Here is a 17,234-nt window from a genome sequence, read left to right as displayed (position 1 = left end):
TCAAACAATATGAAACGCGCGCCTGTCCGCCTGCTGACCGAACTCGCGCTTATTGCCCATCGAACCTAATAGACGGCGGACGCGGGAAATTCGAAAAAAGAACTGTCAAAATACAATTATTAAAAAATAAAATAAAAACGAATCGAATAAAAAAAATTGAATGTGTTCAAATTGTGATTTTTCCCATTTTTGAAGTTGAGTTCTTTAGATTTGGTTCAAATTTTGAAAATGAAAATGGCTGAAAGTTGCGTTAAAATGTTTTTCATCCTTTGTTTGACGGTTATCTGTCATTCGGGAGAAGCGGCGGATGAAATCATAACGACACTACGTGAGTATCGTTATTATTTTATTTGTTTATTACTTAGTTTATTATAATAAATAAATTAGGTACGAAATTTATAATTACAAATGTGCAAGTTGTTCGAGTAAAATATTTCGTCAGTCGTAACATTTGCATGTGTTAAATGTGTATTTTAATAAAATAAACTGAGCGTTACAAAACTTCGCTGTAATACTCCGTAACAACATTGTCTTAAAAAGGTTCTTCTTGCAACAGAGATGACTCTGACAGAATTCATCTCGATGATCTTCCACGATCAATGTCGAAACGTTTGTTTGGCAACTTCGAAAAGTGACGAAAAGGCGACCTTTGCCTTTTTATTATTTTTATTATACAACTACATATTTCAATAATGTTTGTATCTCAAGTATTTGATTCATTTTGTGAATAAAAACAGTTACAATCAATATATCTATGGATCCATACGAAGAAGTATATCCATACTCGAATCTTTCTGAAATATTGTTTACCCACTTCAGTATTAAAAAATCCTCCGTAAATCGATTGAATAATACGAATGCTTAGTACGAATGTATGTTGAAGTAGCAAATAGCAATTTCGGATAATCATTCCTATCTTTCCAAATAAGACTATTACACAAAAGTAAGCAGTGTCTTACAAAATCATAATAAAAATATTTTAACATGTTATAAAATTGCGTTTGAGATAAGATGATAATGCAATACCTTGATCGAATGTTGTATTAATTAAAAAGATTGCTCAAATAACAATATTGCCAAATTTGAACTAAATAGTTTAATCGCTTTAAATTTTGGAGAAATACTGAATATGACAGCATAAAACTTTTAAGTAAACATCTTGCGAGATATTGTATATTGCATATTTCATAAACAACATGCATGCATTTTTACCATACAGAACCTATTGTTTGAATGAACTTAATGCCAATTGTAAGCTTTGTATATTTGGATAATAATATTGACGAAGTTAAATTAAACCTAGATGCGTCTGTACAGTTTCAACTGAAATACAGCTATTTGATAGTTAGACAGAATATAAAAGTGTTAAACATCATTTTTTTAACAGTTTTTTCCCTTCATTATTCACAAAGTAATAACCTTGATATATGCGAAGTGCCTTCCGTCCGAAAATGTACCTATGTGCAAGAGTATGTTTTTCATATAAAAGCTTAAGGCTTTATGCGTTCCTTAATCTGATAAATTCCTATATCATTATAATTATACCGTATTATCAGATCACCAGTTTGTTTTGAATGTTTTTAGAACAAAAAAATCGAAGCATTTAAATCACTAAATACCTAATTTGTCCAAAAATTTAAGAAGAATTTTTTTTTATGTTTAAAAGCTTAATGCTTTATAAGTTCCTGAATCTTATTAATTTTGTAATTAGTTACGTTTTTAGAACAATAGAATCGAAGCATTAAAATACCACCTAAAATTAAAATATCAATAACGCTTACATAGAATAAAATGTGTCATTTATGCCATGGCCACTTTCGACTTGACGAAATGCGTGTTTGTGCGTATAATATACCGAAGTATTTATTGAATATTTACCAAGTTGCGCTGTCACACGGAAGGTTCGTATGCACATAATTATAATGTAAATAAGATGATCCTGACTTGAGTAAATTATAAGTACTAAGAGATACTTACTATGCATGTGTGAAAGAATTATACAGCTTTATATGCTGGAATTCGATTAACTATGTAAATATCGGTCGGTGAAAAGCTAAGGATTTTAAATGAATTAAGTGTTAAGGACTTTAATAAATAACCAATGGACAAATCATTTTGTGTACCTGGTGAGATACAACCAATACAAAGTCTACTACGTACCTACTTGCTACGTATAACGTAACGTATCCTGAAAATATAAGTTGTTGACCGAATGTACTGTGTTAATTTTATTACCGTTGTTTAAGCAATGTTTTTAAGTAATTCAATGAAATGTTATAAAAATTGCATAATTAGATTTAAATATATTTTGAAAGCTCTATGCAAGTTGCGATGCAATCTCGAGGCGTATTTTTGTATCAACGTGCAATTTTGTTTCTTTGTGTATGAAATATGAATTTTTATCTGTAACGTTTATTGTAATACGTTCCACTAAAAAAATACGTTAAAAAACAAATATTTAAATAAAAATAAGATACGATATTTTTATATAGGTAAATGTTTTTTTTTTTGTAAAGCGTGACATGAATACAATATAGGATACATAAATATTAAATAGAACTGATTGTTGAGGAAAATGTACATGATAAACATTATTATTCTAAGCGAAACTAATCCCTATATCACTGCTAGATCTTAACCTTGGAGAAGTATAGATTTCCATACAATTTAAACTTGAAATGTGTGACAAAGAAAACACTGTGAATTCACAAATAGGTACATGATTGAGATGATTTGAGATGATTGCTAGCCTTGCTTCTCCTTTTGAGACGCTATTTGATTTGAAACAAATCCATTAAATTCAAATTTTATTCAAAGTTTCCATTTTGTTTTTAATAGAGTATTATTGAGATGAACAAAAAAATTGTTGTTTTTAGATTTTTTAGGCGCGTTATTGCGATAAACAAAAAATTATATTATGGTTAAGTCTTTTTTACACGCTTTATATTAGCTTCACCTGTATGTTTGTATGTTTGTAACCGACTTCTTTGGGCGCGATTTTGACCCACTTTAAACGGCCAGATTTCGTTCAAACTTTGTAGATTTATTGAGGACCGATGACAATACACTAATTTGATAAAATTTTCTATTTTTTAGTTCGGTTTTCTATAAAAAGCGTGTTTTTTAGTTTTTTTAAACTATTATTATTTGAATTGTGAGCGCGCAATGAGCCCGTAATACAAAAGATTTTACGAACACGAAAGAATATTAAATTAAGATAAGAAGATATCGGAATTCGGATGTTATGCATTTGGCAGTTCTTCGCCCATGCATTGCTTTGCATTAAAAATTGTAGATCCTATAAAATTTACCTATACCTATTCTTCGCGCTCTGACTCTTTCATTCATATAATTTTTATTTAGATTTTTTTATGACAACACTGATGAGTACCTATTATGTTATTTATATTTTTATGTTATTTACATTTCAGCGACTAAGTAATTTTTCTAACGTGACTGGTGTTAAGTTTATATGTGAATGCAGAGGTTCATTATCCATTCAAACGTACACGAAGCGTATGAGAAAATGTACACGAAATAAGCCACACTTAAGCATAGTGTCATAGTCTTAAAAATAAAACGAGACACCATTAAATTAACCATGAGGAAGTTTTAAACAAAAACTACTTATAAAACAAAAGATCGTTACAAGGATTGTTAAATACTTGAAACAATACCAACCGAACACCTTGAATAAATATCGCCGTATCTTCTAGTTTTGGTAAGAGATGATTGCTAGCCTTGCTTCTCCTTTTGAGACGCTATTAATGGGTCTTGTACGTGATGTGATTCAGACCGCTGTTGAAATTCACTCTATAATCGAATATACGACATTGACCCGATCATTGTTTTACTATGATCATATTGCAATTATAATTCTTGTGTAACATTTCTGTGAAGGATATATCGTATGGTATATCGAATTTATTCTGCTTATTAAATGTCGTATCATAGCTTCATTTTAGAACGACGGCCACAAAATCGAGCAACTGAATACCAAGTTTGTTCACATTTTGTCATTTATTACGTTATCTAGATGATGAATAGGAACTTTTTGTTGTTGCTTGTTTTCATATTTTTTTATCTGTTCAAAAAAGTGACAGTATCCTCTGTGCGTGCTTTTCAACTGAAAGAAGATTAAATACAACAGTTCTATAGCCTAATTTTCCGTAGTCTCTATAAGTCTACGGAAAATAAGGCTATAGAACATAAGGCAACAAAGGCATAAACAGATATTACGGTTCACACAAAAGCCACGAGGAAGTCATACAGCCTCTCTTCTGGCAATCGAGTTACCAAACGGGCCGGTAATTTGACCACCGCAATCGGCAAGGCCTTGACACCGCGTTGCGTCAGCTTACGAAACGCATTGGTAGTAGCCTCACGCCCACAGTGATATATCGAGATCTCTGCAACGCGTTGTCTAGCTATGAATCAATTTTTCGACTTTTGTTTCTAGTTTCCTTGAGTGACATGAGAATTTTAAACTTTTTTGAGCCTGTTAAGAAAGCTTGCCCATTTGAAATATTGTTTCATTCTTCGATCGATCATAATAACATACTCTTATGCTTTTTGAAAGGCTAGGAAACTTTTCAATTTTGAATCATTGGCAGATAGCTAACGATGCTGAAAGATTATTAAAATTTCTTTATTATTTACTTACTTGTCATTTCCTGAGTGGACACTGTACAGGTTATTAAAATATAGCTTGCACGGCTCACTCTTGAATAGTGTAGTTTCTGTTAGCGAAAGAATATTCATGATCTTATAAGTATTTACGAAGAATTTTTTATAGGGACAAACATATAAAATTAGAATCTGTACCTCTTTAAAATATGGATAATGAAACCATGTATTATAATTCAATGTTATTTCAAATTAGAATGGACAAATACGACTCAAATATCATATCATAATATTCGAAAGGAATAAATGTATTAATTCCAATGATTAAATTATTAACATAATATGTCACATTGGATTAACATAACTTCGTATTAATTCACAAAAACTGCAAAAAATATACCTTCTAATGAAGTTAGGTACCTACCTACATGTCAGGTTCCTATTATGAATTGCAAAAATTATAAAGGGAAACAAATTTTAAATTTGAAATAATGATATAAAAGCTCTATTATAAATACACCTGTTTTAAAAGATTAAATAAACATTCCTTAGCACGTAACATTTAATTGTAGATAGATATCGCGGTATAATTATATTTACGTCACGTTAAGTGTTGCTTGCACACAGCGTATTTGGGTTTGTGCTTGTAATTGCTGTGAGATAAGTTTTAATTACGGTTTTAAGTATTTGTTTGTTTTCTTTTAATTGCTTGCGTATGTCAAGTGACAAAAACTTATAGTATCGATTAATAAAGACTGAAATGCGTATTAGTATTATTATATATTTTTTTACTGTAATAATAAATATAATGCGTATGTAGAAGATAGACTCTACGATATAGAATGTAAAAAAATGTTATCAAAAACATCGAATGGGTACACGAGTACCTACTTATTTAACATTTAAACATACTTATATTTTATGTTAATGCAAAGTTCACTTGCGTAAAAGTAACAGAAAGGATAAAAAACATATTATTTAAGGTAAAGTTCATTCCTTTTAGATCATTCCTTCGTTTATTATAGTAAAAAAATGGAGGAGCCGCTCCAAGTCCTGAAACCAAACCAAATAACAATCCATACTAATATTATAAATGCGAAAGTAACTCTATCTGTCTGTTACCCCTTTTCCATGTACCGGCTGTATCAACAAATTATATTAAAAACACACCCTTTCTAAGACTTCCCAACGTTTTCAATAAAAAATTCTCATCTGTTGACATTTTCCACCTATCTCGTGCTAAATTTAAAACTGCGATCCTTGATTTGATTAATTTAGAATATAAAAAATAATTTGCATACTTAATTACACTAATTTCTACATATAACACACTCTCTCATACATTCACACACACACACACACACACTTTCACACACACTCACATACACACACATACTTGTTGTTGTTCGGGTTGAAATTTGCTATTTAATTATAATAATCAATTCCCATTTGTATAGTTTTAAGTACTTTAAACACTATATCTAAGTATATTATTTTCTTTGTTTTTGTCACTTACGTTGTTCGGATAATGGTGTACCTTGTTATTGGCGTACTTTATTATTAATTACTCTTTATTGTATTATAAGCTGTAAGGTACCTTTTATAAATAAAATAAAAAATAAATACTCAATCACGCCTTAACTACTGAACCAATTTGCATGAAATTTGGCATAGAGATATATTGATACCCGAGGAAGGACATAGGCTACTTTTTACCCCGGGATATAGGATAGGTTTTATCCCGAAAATCCCACGGGAAAGGGAACTATGCGGGTTTTTCTTTGACTGCGCGGGCGAAGCCGCGGGCGGAAAGTTTCTTATAAAACACAAAAAGAATCACGTCAATCGATTGAAAAGAACGTCCAAATTGAGAACATTCTTCGTCATGGAAACGTCGGCCCATGTTCTAAGAACAAACCAAAACACAAGCCTTATTATTGCTTTTATTATTTATTTATTTATTTTATTCTTTATTGTACATAATATACCAACATAAATAAGCTAAACTATAATTAAATACAAAGAAAACACTCGGCAAATACGTACTAAAAGGCTTTTATTTTGTTTGCGAACATAATGCATTCTGCTTTATAATTGTTTGCGCTCAAACACATTACTATGCAGTGTGGATGGCTATCGATTATAAATAGGTAAGTAATTAGTTTACGCCACTCTGTATCTATGTAATGCAATGAGTAATGAGTCATTCGCAACTTGTATTTATATTCATAGTATCACATAATGTCTTCCATACTGAGTACAGTCAACGTCTGAGGTTTAAAGTCTGTTGCAGCTTAAAAAACAAAACTAAATTAAAAATATTTGGAAGATAATAGGCTTCCAAAATTATAGTACACTTTTTTATTGTAATAATTTAAAAGAAAGACACAAAATATTTATTTTATTCCACGTACTGTATGCCTTTGTCATTTACTTACCATAATAATCTTTTGTAAAGACAATAACAATAAGCAAATTATAACCGGCCGCGGCTCCAGCTTGCGTCAAAAATGCTTTTCATGATTTCATTGAGTGATGAGTCAGAAAACAATGGAAAAGGCTCCGACCATTTTCATGAAAATAAGTTTTGAGGTTTTATTTTTAGAAAATGTAAAAAATACCGATGCTATGTTTTTTATATAAGTATAATATGTGCATGGGAATCGCAACTGGATATTTATTATTTATGTCTCGTGTCTGGCATAAAATGCACTAATAATAAATAATTATATGTTTCAACACAGATAATATAATACTATGTATCAATACCAAAATATAAAGTTTTGAACCAAAATAAACAAAATATTTCAATATAATAAACATTAAACATTATCAAATTACATTATATACGACATATCTAGATATCCACATATGTATACCAAAAAATGTGTGTCCTTATTAAAATAGAAAGGCTCAAAATATGCAAGTCACGATTAAGAAACCTTGTAATGATTGTGTCGCAGTCATTCCATTTTAATTCAAACGAATTAAAATACGCTCGTATTTTAAATGCAAACAAAAATAAGGTCAAAATCAAAAATATTTATTCTGTAACAAATAGGTATGTTTACAATTTTACAGTCATTGAGACATCCTTATATGCATTTAAATGCTTGTGAGTTGTGTTAGAACATCTCGCTCTTCATTATGTTTTATTGTTAAACGAATAACAGAATAATAAGGTACTTATTTATTTTCACATATTAATTATCACTACATAATACAAAACAAAGTTGCTGTCGCTGTCTGTCCGTCGCTATGTATGATTAAATGATGAATTATGAGGTATTTTTTAAAGATAGAGTGGTTTTTGAGAAAGGTTTTAGCATATTATAAAGAGGTTTTAGTATACAAATTGTTAAGTCTTGTACAAATCGCGCGAAGTGCGCGGAAAATTAGCTGTAATTACCATCTACGTAATATATTTATAACAAAAATAATGAGCGGGTTTTTCTTGACAAATGAATCATTCTTGCGTTCATAAAATATAACAAAGGTACAACAATAGTGTGTCACAATGTTTAGATGGTATCCATTTAGCGTGAATGTTACTTGATTTACATAATGTTACAAATTTTCGTACGATATTGTTTAGGTAATATTTATAACAAAAATATTGTAATAAGATGTTGATTTTATGCTGATTTGTTTATTCAAATCCCAAATGTAGAGTAAATAGATCAAAGAAGATTTATATGCACCGTTTGTTTCAGAAGCATACAGTAATATTCTTTCGAGTAACTTCGCGGTACGAAATAATCCTTTTTAATTATAAAATGTTGTAAAAATTTTCACCTTACCGTAATTAGGTATATCGAAATTAAAACAATAACTAATTTGTAATTAATGTCACAACAAGGTCACAACATCCCCAAAATTGTAAAAAACACGTTAATTTAATTAAACACACCAAAAGTATTCGGCGCATTTACGAATCCGCAAAAGTAGGTTTATGGGTTGTCAATGGTTACATAACCTGTGTAAGCGACCTTGTGTAACCGTAACCGTTCAAGTTCAAGTTATAGTTCATAAATATTACTATTTCGGTTATAGCTCAACTAATGACGATTTTGCAATTTACAGGCCAAATGAGAGCACTAGAGGATAAAAATTTATGAACCGTATAAGAGTTTTGTTTACTCTTGTATGCTAAGTGGTTTTATTTAGAAATGTCCGGTGCAATTCATGCAAGGGGACTATTTTTGGCATCTTTCATGTTTTTATATAGTGTTATAATATTATGTACCTTATAATATGAACCGTATAAGAGTTTTTTTACACTTGCTGAGTGGTTTTATTCAGAGCTAATTTATACGAAAACTTGCGTAGGTAGGAAAACTTCCTCTGCAACTTATGCAAGGGGACCATTTTGGCATATTTTATGTTTTTGTTTTATTTTTATATAGTGTTATGATATTTTGTAATAATAGAAAAGCTTTGTAATAAACGGGCTGTGTTTTTTATTAAAAAATAATTAAGTATTCGCGAAGCGTTTAACTTTTTAGGGACGCATTACTGACTCATTATTGGCAGTGACCTCAGATGAGCACAATTTATCAACCCTGAGATTAAATGGCAAATATATGTGATATTTAATTACGTAAAGGCCATGGTCGAACATTAATATTCGGAACTTTTAAGGAGAATAATAATGCCAATAAATTATTGTCTTTTATTTTTATGATTAAGTGAAACTTTATTTGCTTGCTAATTATAAATGCTCCGATATCTTATATTAGCTATTTTTATGGCAAATTAACATGTTTCTTTGTATTTTATCCGATGATTACCCTATAGTTCAGGATACATCGCCCATTTTTGCAAGTGACTACTATCAAGCTGATTTTCCGTTTGTAGCTTTATTTTGATGAGACACCGAATAATTTCGTGTACGAAACTCTTGATTGTGGTAGCTAACAGAGATAACAAGGATAAAATTTTTTGATTTGATGGTTCTCAAATATTTATTACGCAATTTGTAGGACAATATGTCTGTTGAATTATATAAACATTAACTAAGTGAAAACAAAAAAATCAGCTTGTTAGTAATCATTTATGATGACCTCGTTGTCGATACACTTTGGAAAAGGGGACTCTTTGAACAAACCATAGATTTTGTAGGACAAATATTTTTTCGAATAATTTAGGTAATTATCTTGAGATTGAACAAAAAAAAATTCATTCAGTTAGTAATAAATATTTGAGAACCATCAAATCAAAAAAAATTATCCTTGTTATCTCTGTTAGCTACCACAATCGAGACTTTCGTACACGAAATTATTGGGCGTCTCATCAAAATAAAGCTACAAACGGAAAATTAGCTTGATAGTAGTCACTTGCAAAAATGGGCGATGTATCCTGAACTAATGTTTGAATACTTGTTAAGATTGACACTAAGCTGTTAACTTTATAAAATGCATCCAGTATCCTCCTAGCATACATATTTTATTTTGTTTTTTACATGTAAATTGTTTTTCTTTTTATACATTAATAACACAGGCTATTTAAAATATAAATGGAAACCGGTGCTTAATTAGTAATTCTGGAGGTAAAGCACGACTTGTTCACATACGCGCTCTTATACGAAATTCTTCATTGCAACCACCTTTTTCATTTCATCATCATCATTAGCCCATATACGTTCCCACTGCAGGAACACCCCTCTATAAGACCTGTCTTTCATTTACAAGGTCGTTATTCATCAAAAGCAACGAAAACTGTCAAGCTGAACTTTCTTAACACGACACACCAATGTTGAAAGATAATTCAAAATTTCCATTATTATCTCTACTTTCGTACTATAGCTGTAGGTCATCGCTCGCTGGATCACCTTGCCTTACTGACCGCACTATCACGTCGTTACATAACGCCTGCGCAAAGGATTTGCTAGGTTTATGAAAATTATTTAATACTTAATACAACATTTATGCTTTAAAGATCGTAATTGCAAATGTTGAGAAATGAAAGTGACTTAATAGTTACAAAAATAAAACAACGGATTTAATGCGAATTGTTTATTTTCTATGGCATAAAACTATTACACCGTATCTACATGTATATATCTTCATGCATAGACAATCAAACTCTGTTTAAAACATAACCACAAAGAATTGCTAAAACCTAACCCTTTTTCACCAAAATTCAACTATTCAAAAATTGTTTAAGAAACACCATGTCCTCTATATTCAATTTCTTCCTCTCAATTCAGTGACGTTCCATAAAATCCAAACCCATATTAAAATGTTCCCATAATTTTCCAGCGGAATACCTCCTGCCATGCAACAGAAACGACCCAGAGCTGGACACATGCATCAAGAGATCCTTCAACCACCTTCGCCCCTACTTGGCCCGTGGTCTAACAGACTTGGCTGTACCTCCCGTAGAACCTCTGCTTATAGACCGACTGGTTATGGAAAACTCTGCTGGCCCAGTACGAGTGACCGCCGCCTTCAATAACATCACCGTGGTTGGGCCAAGTAACTATACGGTTACTAAGATCAGGTATATTATTGTATTATTCCTTTCTTGCTTTATTGGCCTATAATTAGGTATATCTCTAATATTATGGTTGATAGTTAAAATTATCCCAGTAGCGTTTAAAGAGCAATTTAAGGTCGGCTTTTTAACAGGTGAAAACAAATATACAGGAATTGGTAAAGACAAAATAATCTAAAATTCTTAATCGTTACCCTATGGCCTATCGTATAGAACAAAGAAGAAGTTACATATCACGCCGATGTTCCGATTTTCCCACGATATAGGGTCTCATAGATCCCATGAATTACTTAAGAACTATGGAAAATAGCAACTAATATCATAATTTGCCTAAATTACTGTATACTTGGCAACCGTAATCAGCAGAATGACATCTTACAACACCGTAAAGTTGCAAGCAATCATCACACAATGGTCATGCGTGTGGAATATTATAATCTGTCTATTCACAATTACCAAAAGTATGTCAAGACTAAAAAGGAGACGATAATTTAGTTTCAAAATTACGTTACCTATTCTATTCGAAGATTATTATTTTCGACCTTAGATAAGGAAATCTGAGTTTTACACGAAATGCGCACATTAATGTTTATTATTTATAAATTACTTAAATATTTTTTGTGATAAAGCCAAGTACATATAATATTTTTTCTCTTATTAATTAACGGATGTATATCCAATAACGATTAAAATAAATTTCTATAAATTAAATAAAATCATTCTTATCTATAATAGAAGTTATAATTAATTTATGATTTCGTCTTTCAAAAACGCATGTTAGTACACATGAAATATATGATATAAATCCAATTTTCAAAAGAAAAAAATTATTCAGTTACATTTGCCCACACATGCAAACAATACAATGAATGCCGAGGCAAATAACATACAAATTTGTACCTTTTAATTAAACAAAAGTAAGTGTCTGATTTGTTTAGCATTATTTTTTAAAACTATAGATTATTTCAATTATTAACTAGAATGAGCATGCAAAATGCTTGTATATAAACGACTCCTTTATATACGATTTTAATCCACTTTAAACGGATTGATTTAATTGAAACTTTGTACACGAAGATTGGTGACAATGAAATAAATATAAATTTATAAAGAATAGAAAAAATTCTATCACGAGGCGGGACTCGAACCCGCATCCTTTCGCGCCATTCCGGGGCGGATGCCTGACCAACTCAGCCACTCGTGACCCGCCACAGCAATCGAATTTATTCTATTGTTTCAGTTTTATGTGTCTGAAGGGACACACCGCGCGCCATCTATTGAGATGATTAACAACCATCTCAACCAATATGAGGCACTTTTCAGTGAATACAATATTGTAACGATGGAACACGACCTTTTTTGTTGAATTTATATTTTTGGTTTTATGGCATTCAAATGCTTTTTAAATATAAATTTATAAAGAATAGAAAAAAATCGATCACGAGGCGGGACTCGAACCCGCATCCTTTCGCGCCATTCCGGGGCGGATACCTGACCAACTCAGCCACTCGTGACCCGCCAGCCTCCCTAGCCAAGTGGTTTTCTGTTAGCGTAGCGTTCAATAGAATAGACTACGAATGTATGAGATTGACGTAGTCTGTAGATAAACGTATCTACAGCCTACGTCAATCTCATACATTCGTAGTCTATTATCTACAGACTACGTCAATCTCATACATTCGTAGTCTATTCTATTGAACGCTACGCTAACAGAAAATTATCTACAGACTACGTCAATCTCATACATTCGTAGTCTATTCTATTGAACGCTACGCTAACAGAAAACCACTTGGCTAGGGGGGCTGATATATCTTTATATATAAAAATGAATCGCAAAATGTGTTGGTAAGCGCATAACTCGAGAACGGCTGAACCGATTTCGATAATTCTTTTTTTATTATATTCCTTGAAGTACGAGGATGGTTCTTATGTAGAGAAAACGTGAATATGTACCACGGGCGAAGCCGGGGCGTACCGCTAGTTCTTTATAAATTTATATTTATAAAGCATTTGAATGCCATAAAACCAAAAATATAAATTCGACAATGAAATAATTTCACGATTTTTTTTCGTTTTTAACTATATTTATTTTATATACATTTCAGATCGGACCTAAAGAAGTTACGCATAGACATGGGTCTAGTGCTCCCGCGCATAGAAGTAACCGGTCGCTATGAAGTAAGCGGACAAGTGCTGTTGTTCCCGGTTAGATCACAGGGAGATTTCTGGGCTTCTTTCAGTTAGTATCAGTTTTTTATAAAGTATATAATATTGTTTTTATGTACTTGGTACTAGGTTATTTATATCTGTGTGTGCAGTGCAAAATATAGGTTGATTTTCCCTGTACGTACATTATATGTGTATTTCTAAAAAATAAAAATACAGAAGACTTTCATAGACAAAGGTTTTGTTGGTTTAGAAATTTATCCAAGATTTTGATTTAAAAAATCTAATGTGGGTTTTTTCTAATCTAGTTATCTAGATACTAGTCGTCGGCATTTGTATTCATTGCAATAGAAAAGTTTATTTTTCTCTTTACCAATTTTGTTTTTATTAATTTACCGGTATTATTGTTTTTTTTTCTTTTTACATAATAATATGACATAACATTACATACTAATGAATTTAATTTATTTTTAAAGTTGTCGTCCTTGTACTTCGGTGATTGTTTATGTACTCGTAAAACATATGACGTAGTATTTAAAACTTTCAAAAATTATTTTATTTTATTATACATAAATGGCCTTACGATTGAAATGCAAATATTTCGCGGAAGAGGCATATTCATTTAATAATACATATTGAGTTTCAGGAACACACGACTTAAATATTTTCTTACGTTCACCAACAATGTTAACGTTTTAAGCATATTCAAAACATGATTACACTTTAAAACCGGGTACATTTGAAATTAATTAATATGGCAATAAGGAACGAATATATAATATTATGTACTCCTATATTTGATGTTAGGTACTGCAGTCTTGATTTCTTGAAAGTTATTTTATTTATTATAATTTGTATATATTTATGTGCCTATGAATATATTATTACGATATTGTAATTTTCCTGAAACTGAGCATAACAGAAGCTTTCCACTACCCTTGTAAATAGTCCGTTCCACTTAAATTAATTAATTTTAAATTATGGAAAAGCATTAGTTATTTTGTTTTGACCTGCGTTTGTTATAATATAAAATTATTATACACGTTTGGTCTACCTCAGCATTGATCAATCATTTCAGCTATCATTCACAATAATTGTCCTCATAAGTAAAATGGTAAAAAATATGAAGAGTCAGCTCTATCTCCTCTTTTATAAAAATTGTTAAAATATTATAGGTGACGTAGCCGCCATAGTGAAGATATTCGGCAAAGAGTCAGTACGACAAGACACAAAGTTCCTCACAGCTGACAGGATGTTAGTGGACTTCAAACTGAGAGGTTCAAGGTTCAAAGTGAGGGACACTGTTAACCATGGCAGCGTTATTGGTATGATCTTTTGTATTTTTATATTTATTAAAAATGCTCGTAAATATTGCAAATAGATAGAAGATCCATTTTCGGAGTTATAAAGAAGAAATGATCAGATATAAGACCAAGTAAACAGACACAAACTCTAAACTTAAAAATAGGACAAATCATCAGCCCATAAATTAGCTGTCGTTGGTCACAGACACCACGCTAGGTAAGTTTGTGTTAGCAGATGACAAACTTCCTAGTTTTTGACCATGTCCTTTGAAGCAGTAATGTCGAAATAGTGTAAATAAATTAACAAATAATTACATTTTTGCACGCAAATAGAATTTTTAAAAATTTCCTATTTTTCACTTAAAAGTTTCGATTAAAGTCGAACAGGGCATTTGACTTTTATCGAAATCACAAATGACCTGCAACTCCTGCAAGACAGATATTATTATAATTGAAGTTACCTATACTTCTTTTGGTGCGATGGAGAAAAATGATGAGAGTGAATTTTTACCCCTAAATTTAACAGCATGAAGTTAGTTCTAGGTGGTATGAAAATTGATAACTATGTTCAAGTTGTATATTCTAGTATTTTTTTTCCATACGCCAAAGAAGTATAACTTCTAACGCGTGTACATAAGTACACACACTCTTTTGTTAAGCCTATTTCTTTTTGAGAATTGCTTACAGAAGATAAGTTAAAAATACAGGAGATAGGTTGTAGATATATATGAGAGCCCATTCCAGGTGAAGCAATGAACCAGTTCTTAAACAACAACGCAGCAGAGATCATAGACGAGATGCGTCCCGCAGCCGCGGCGGCCATCGCTAAACATTTCAAAGTGTTCCTTAACGCCGCGTTTGAGAAGATTCCCGTCGATCTTTGGCTTAAACCTTGATTATTTTAGTTGTTCTAGCTCTTTGTTATAGGTTCTAAAATTTCAATGGTGATATAAGTAAAAAAGTGTAAAAAGGTGGTATTCGATATGTGGCTAATCTTATAATATAAAAATGAATTCCAAAATGTGTTGGTAAGCGCATAACTTTAGAACAGCTGAACCAATTTCTTTAATTCTTTTTTTATTATATTCCTTGAAGTACGAGGATGGTTCTTATGTAGAGAAAACGTGAATATGTACCACGGGCGAAGCCGGGGCGGACCGCTAGTTAGCTATATTTAACATCAGTTGTCTTTTTTTTTTGCTCACGATAGTTGAATCATATTATCTCACTTTGACGTCCTGTGTGTGCGTAGGGGGGTGCTTTTCTACCAATAATGTACGAGGATGTGTAGCGAGGAATGTGTTTGTAAAGAACCAATCATATCGCTTCATTTAGTTTAAAGTTTGAAGCGATACTATTGGTGATTTACAAACACATTCCTCGCTACACATCCACGCACATTATTGGTGCAAACTGCAAAGCACCCAGGGTGCCGTTTTTGAAGATCGAATGTCGTGTAACGTGTTGGTATATCTATACCACCTATATCTTTTTACTTATAATATCATTGTAAAACATGCGGTATTTTTTGTATGTTTCGATATTTCTTTGTGTTCAGTGTTGATTGGATTTGTGATTTAATGTAGTATTTGTTTGGCGGAAATTTCTGTTTCAAACAAACTAATGATTGTAGAAAGAATGTGAAAGTTTTTGTAAGAAATTGTCTGATAAATATTTGGAAGTCTGAAGTACAATTTATCTCACTCTATCATACAAGTATAAATTCCATTAATTGAAGATTTAAAAATATTGAATATACTATTAACATATTACCTTTTTAACAGTTTGATTTTAGGCGAGTATTACACGCGATTTTAGCGGATTTTAAACGTGATTAATTATTCATCATAAATATTGAATTCTGAATTTTCTAACAAAACTTTTTTGGGCGTTGTACAGAAATATATACAAGAAATTTTTTAACGTTCTTCAGTCGAATAAACCTTGACTATAACATAAAAGTGAGACATTGTAAAACAGTGTTTTAGCATTTATTCATAAGTTCTAATGTAATTTTAACAAATGTTTCATACAAGTATTTTGTATTTGTAAATAGTTCTTATATTTTACTGTTTCTACAGCATAAAGAAACAAAAACATATAAGATTCAAACTTATAAATTATCATCAAAAAGCTCATAAGTGTCTCAAAATATGGGACATATTAGAATATATTAATTGGATTAAAAGCTTTATTTATTTAGTTGTAATTAGTTTTAAGACATTGTAAATGTGCGACTTTGCGACCGATCTGAATAGCATGTAAGTGATAGTGTGAATATGTTAAATAATAAAAGTATTTTACCAACATTTTGTATTTTGTTTTATTTCTCTTGCTTCACTCGGAATAAGAATAAAAAAAAATTTATTGAATAAGGTAGGTATAGAATAATCAGTAGATAATTGATTTCATTAAAAGCTCCATTCTTTCTGGACAGTGTTTAGTTTTTAATATTTTTCCCAAATAAAAGAGTAATTAATATACACAAATATAGCCCAAAAGGTAAATTAACCTTTCACGCTGTTTCATTATTATATGCCCCAAAAATCGGCCAACTATGACTATAGTCTGGGTATCATAACTCTTTACCAATCTTTATTACGAGTAAATGATAAACCATAATTAACATACTTTCATTTATGT

The 17,234-nt window shown here is 31.1% G+C and overlaps 1 protein-coding gene across 1 annotated transcript; it reads left to right on the top strand.

Moving 5' to 3' along the window:
• On the top strand, positions 1-16,900 carry LOC123702203. Its single transcript, XM_045649887.1, has 5 exons — positions 1-328; positions 10,887-11,127; positions 13,227-13,360; positions 14,463-14,612; positions 15,336-16,900. Exons 1-5 carry the CDS (start codon positions 229-231, stop codon positions 15,485-15,487), a joined length of 777 nt encoding a protein of 258 aa, XP_045505843.1. The 5' UTR covers positions 1-228; the 3' UTR covers positions 15,488-16,900.
• The last annotated feature ends 334 nt before the right edge of the window (positions 16,901-17,234 follow it).

This window comes from Colias croceus, chromosome 2, assembly GCF_905220415.1.
Source record: "Colias croceus chromosome 2, ilColCroc2.1".
In the NCBI taxonomy this organism is placed as follows: Eukaryota; Metazoa; Arthropoda; class Insecta; order Lepidoptera; family Pieridae; genus Colias; species Colias croceus.
Note: the sequence above shows the minus strand (reverse complement) of the source record. Positions and strands in the feature narration are given on the sequence as shown.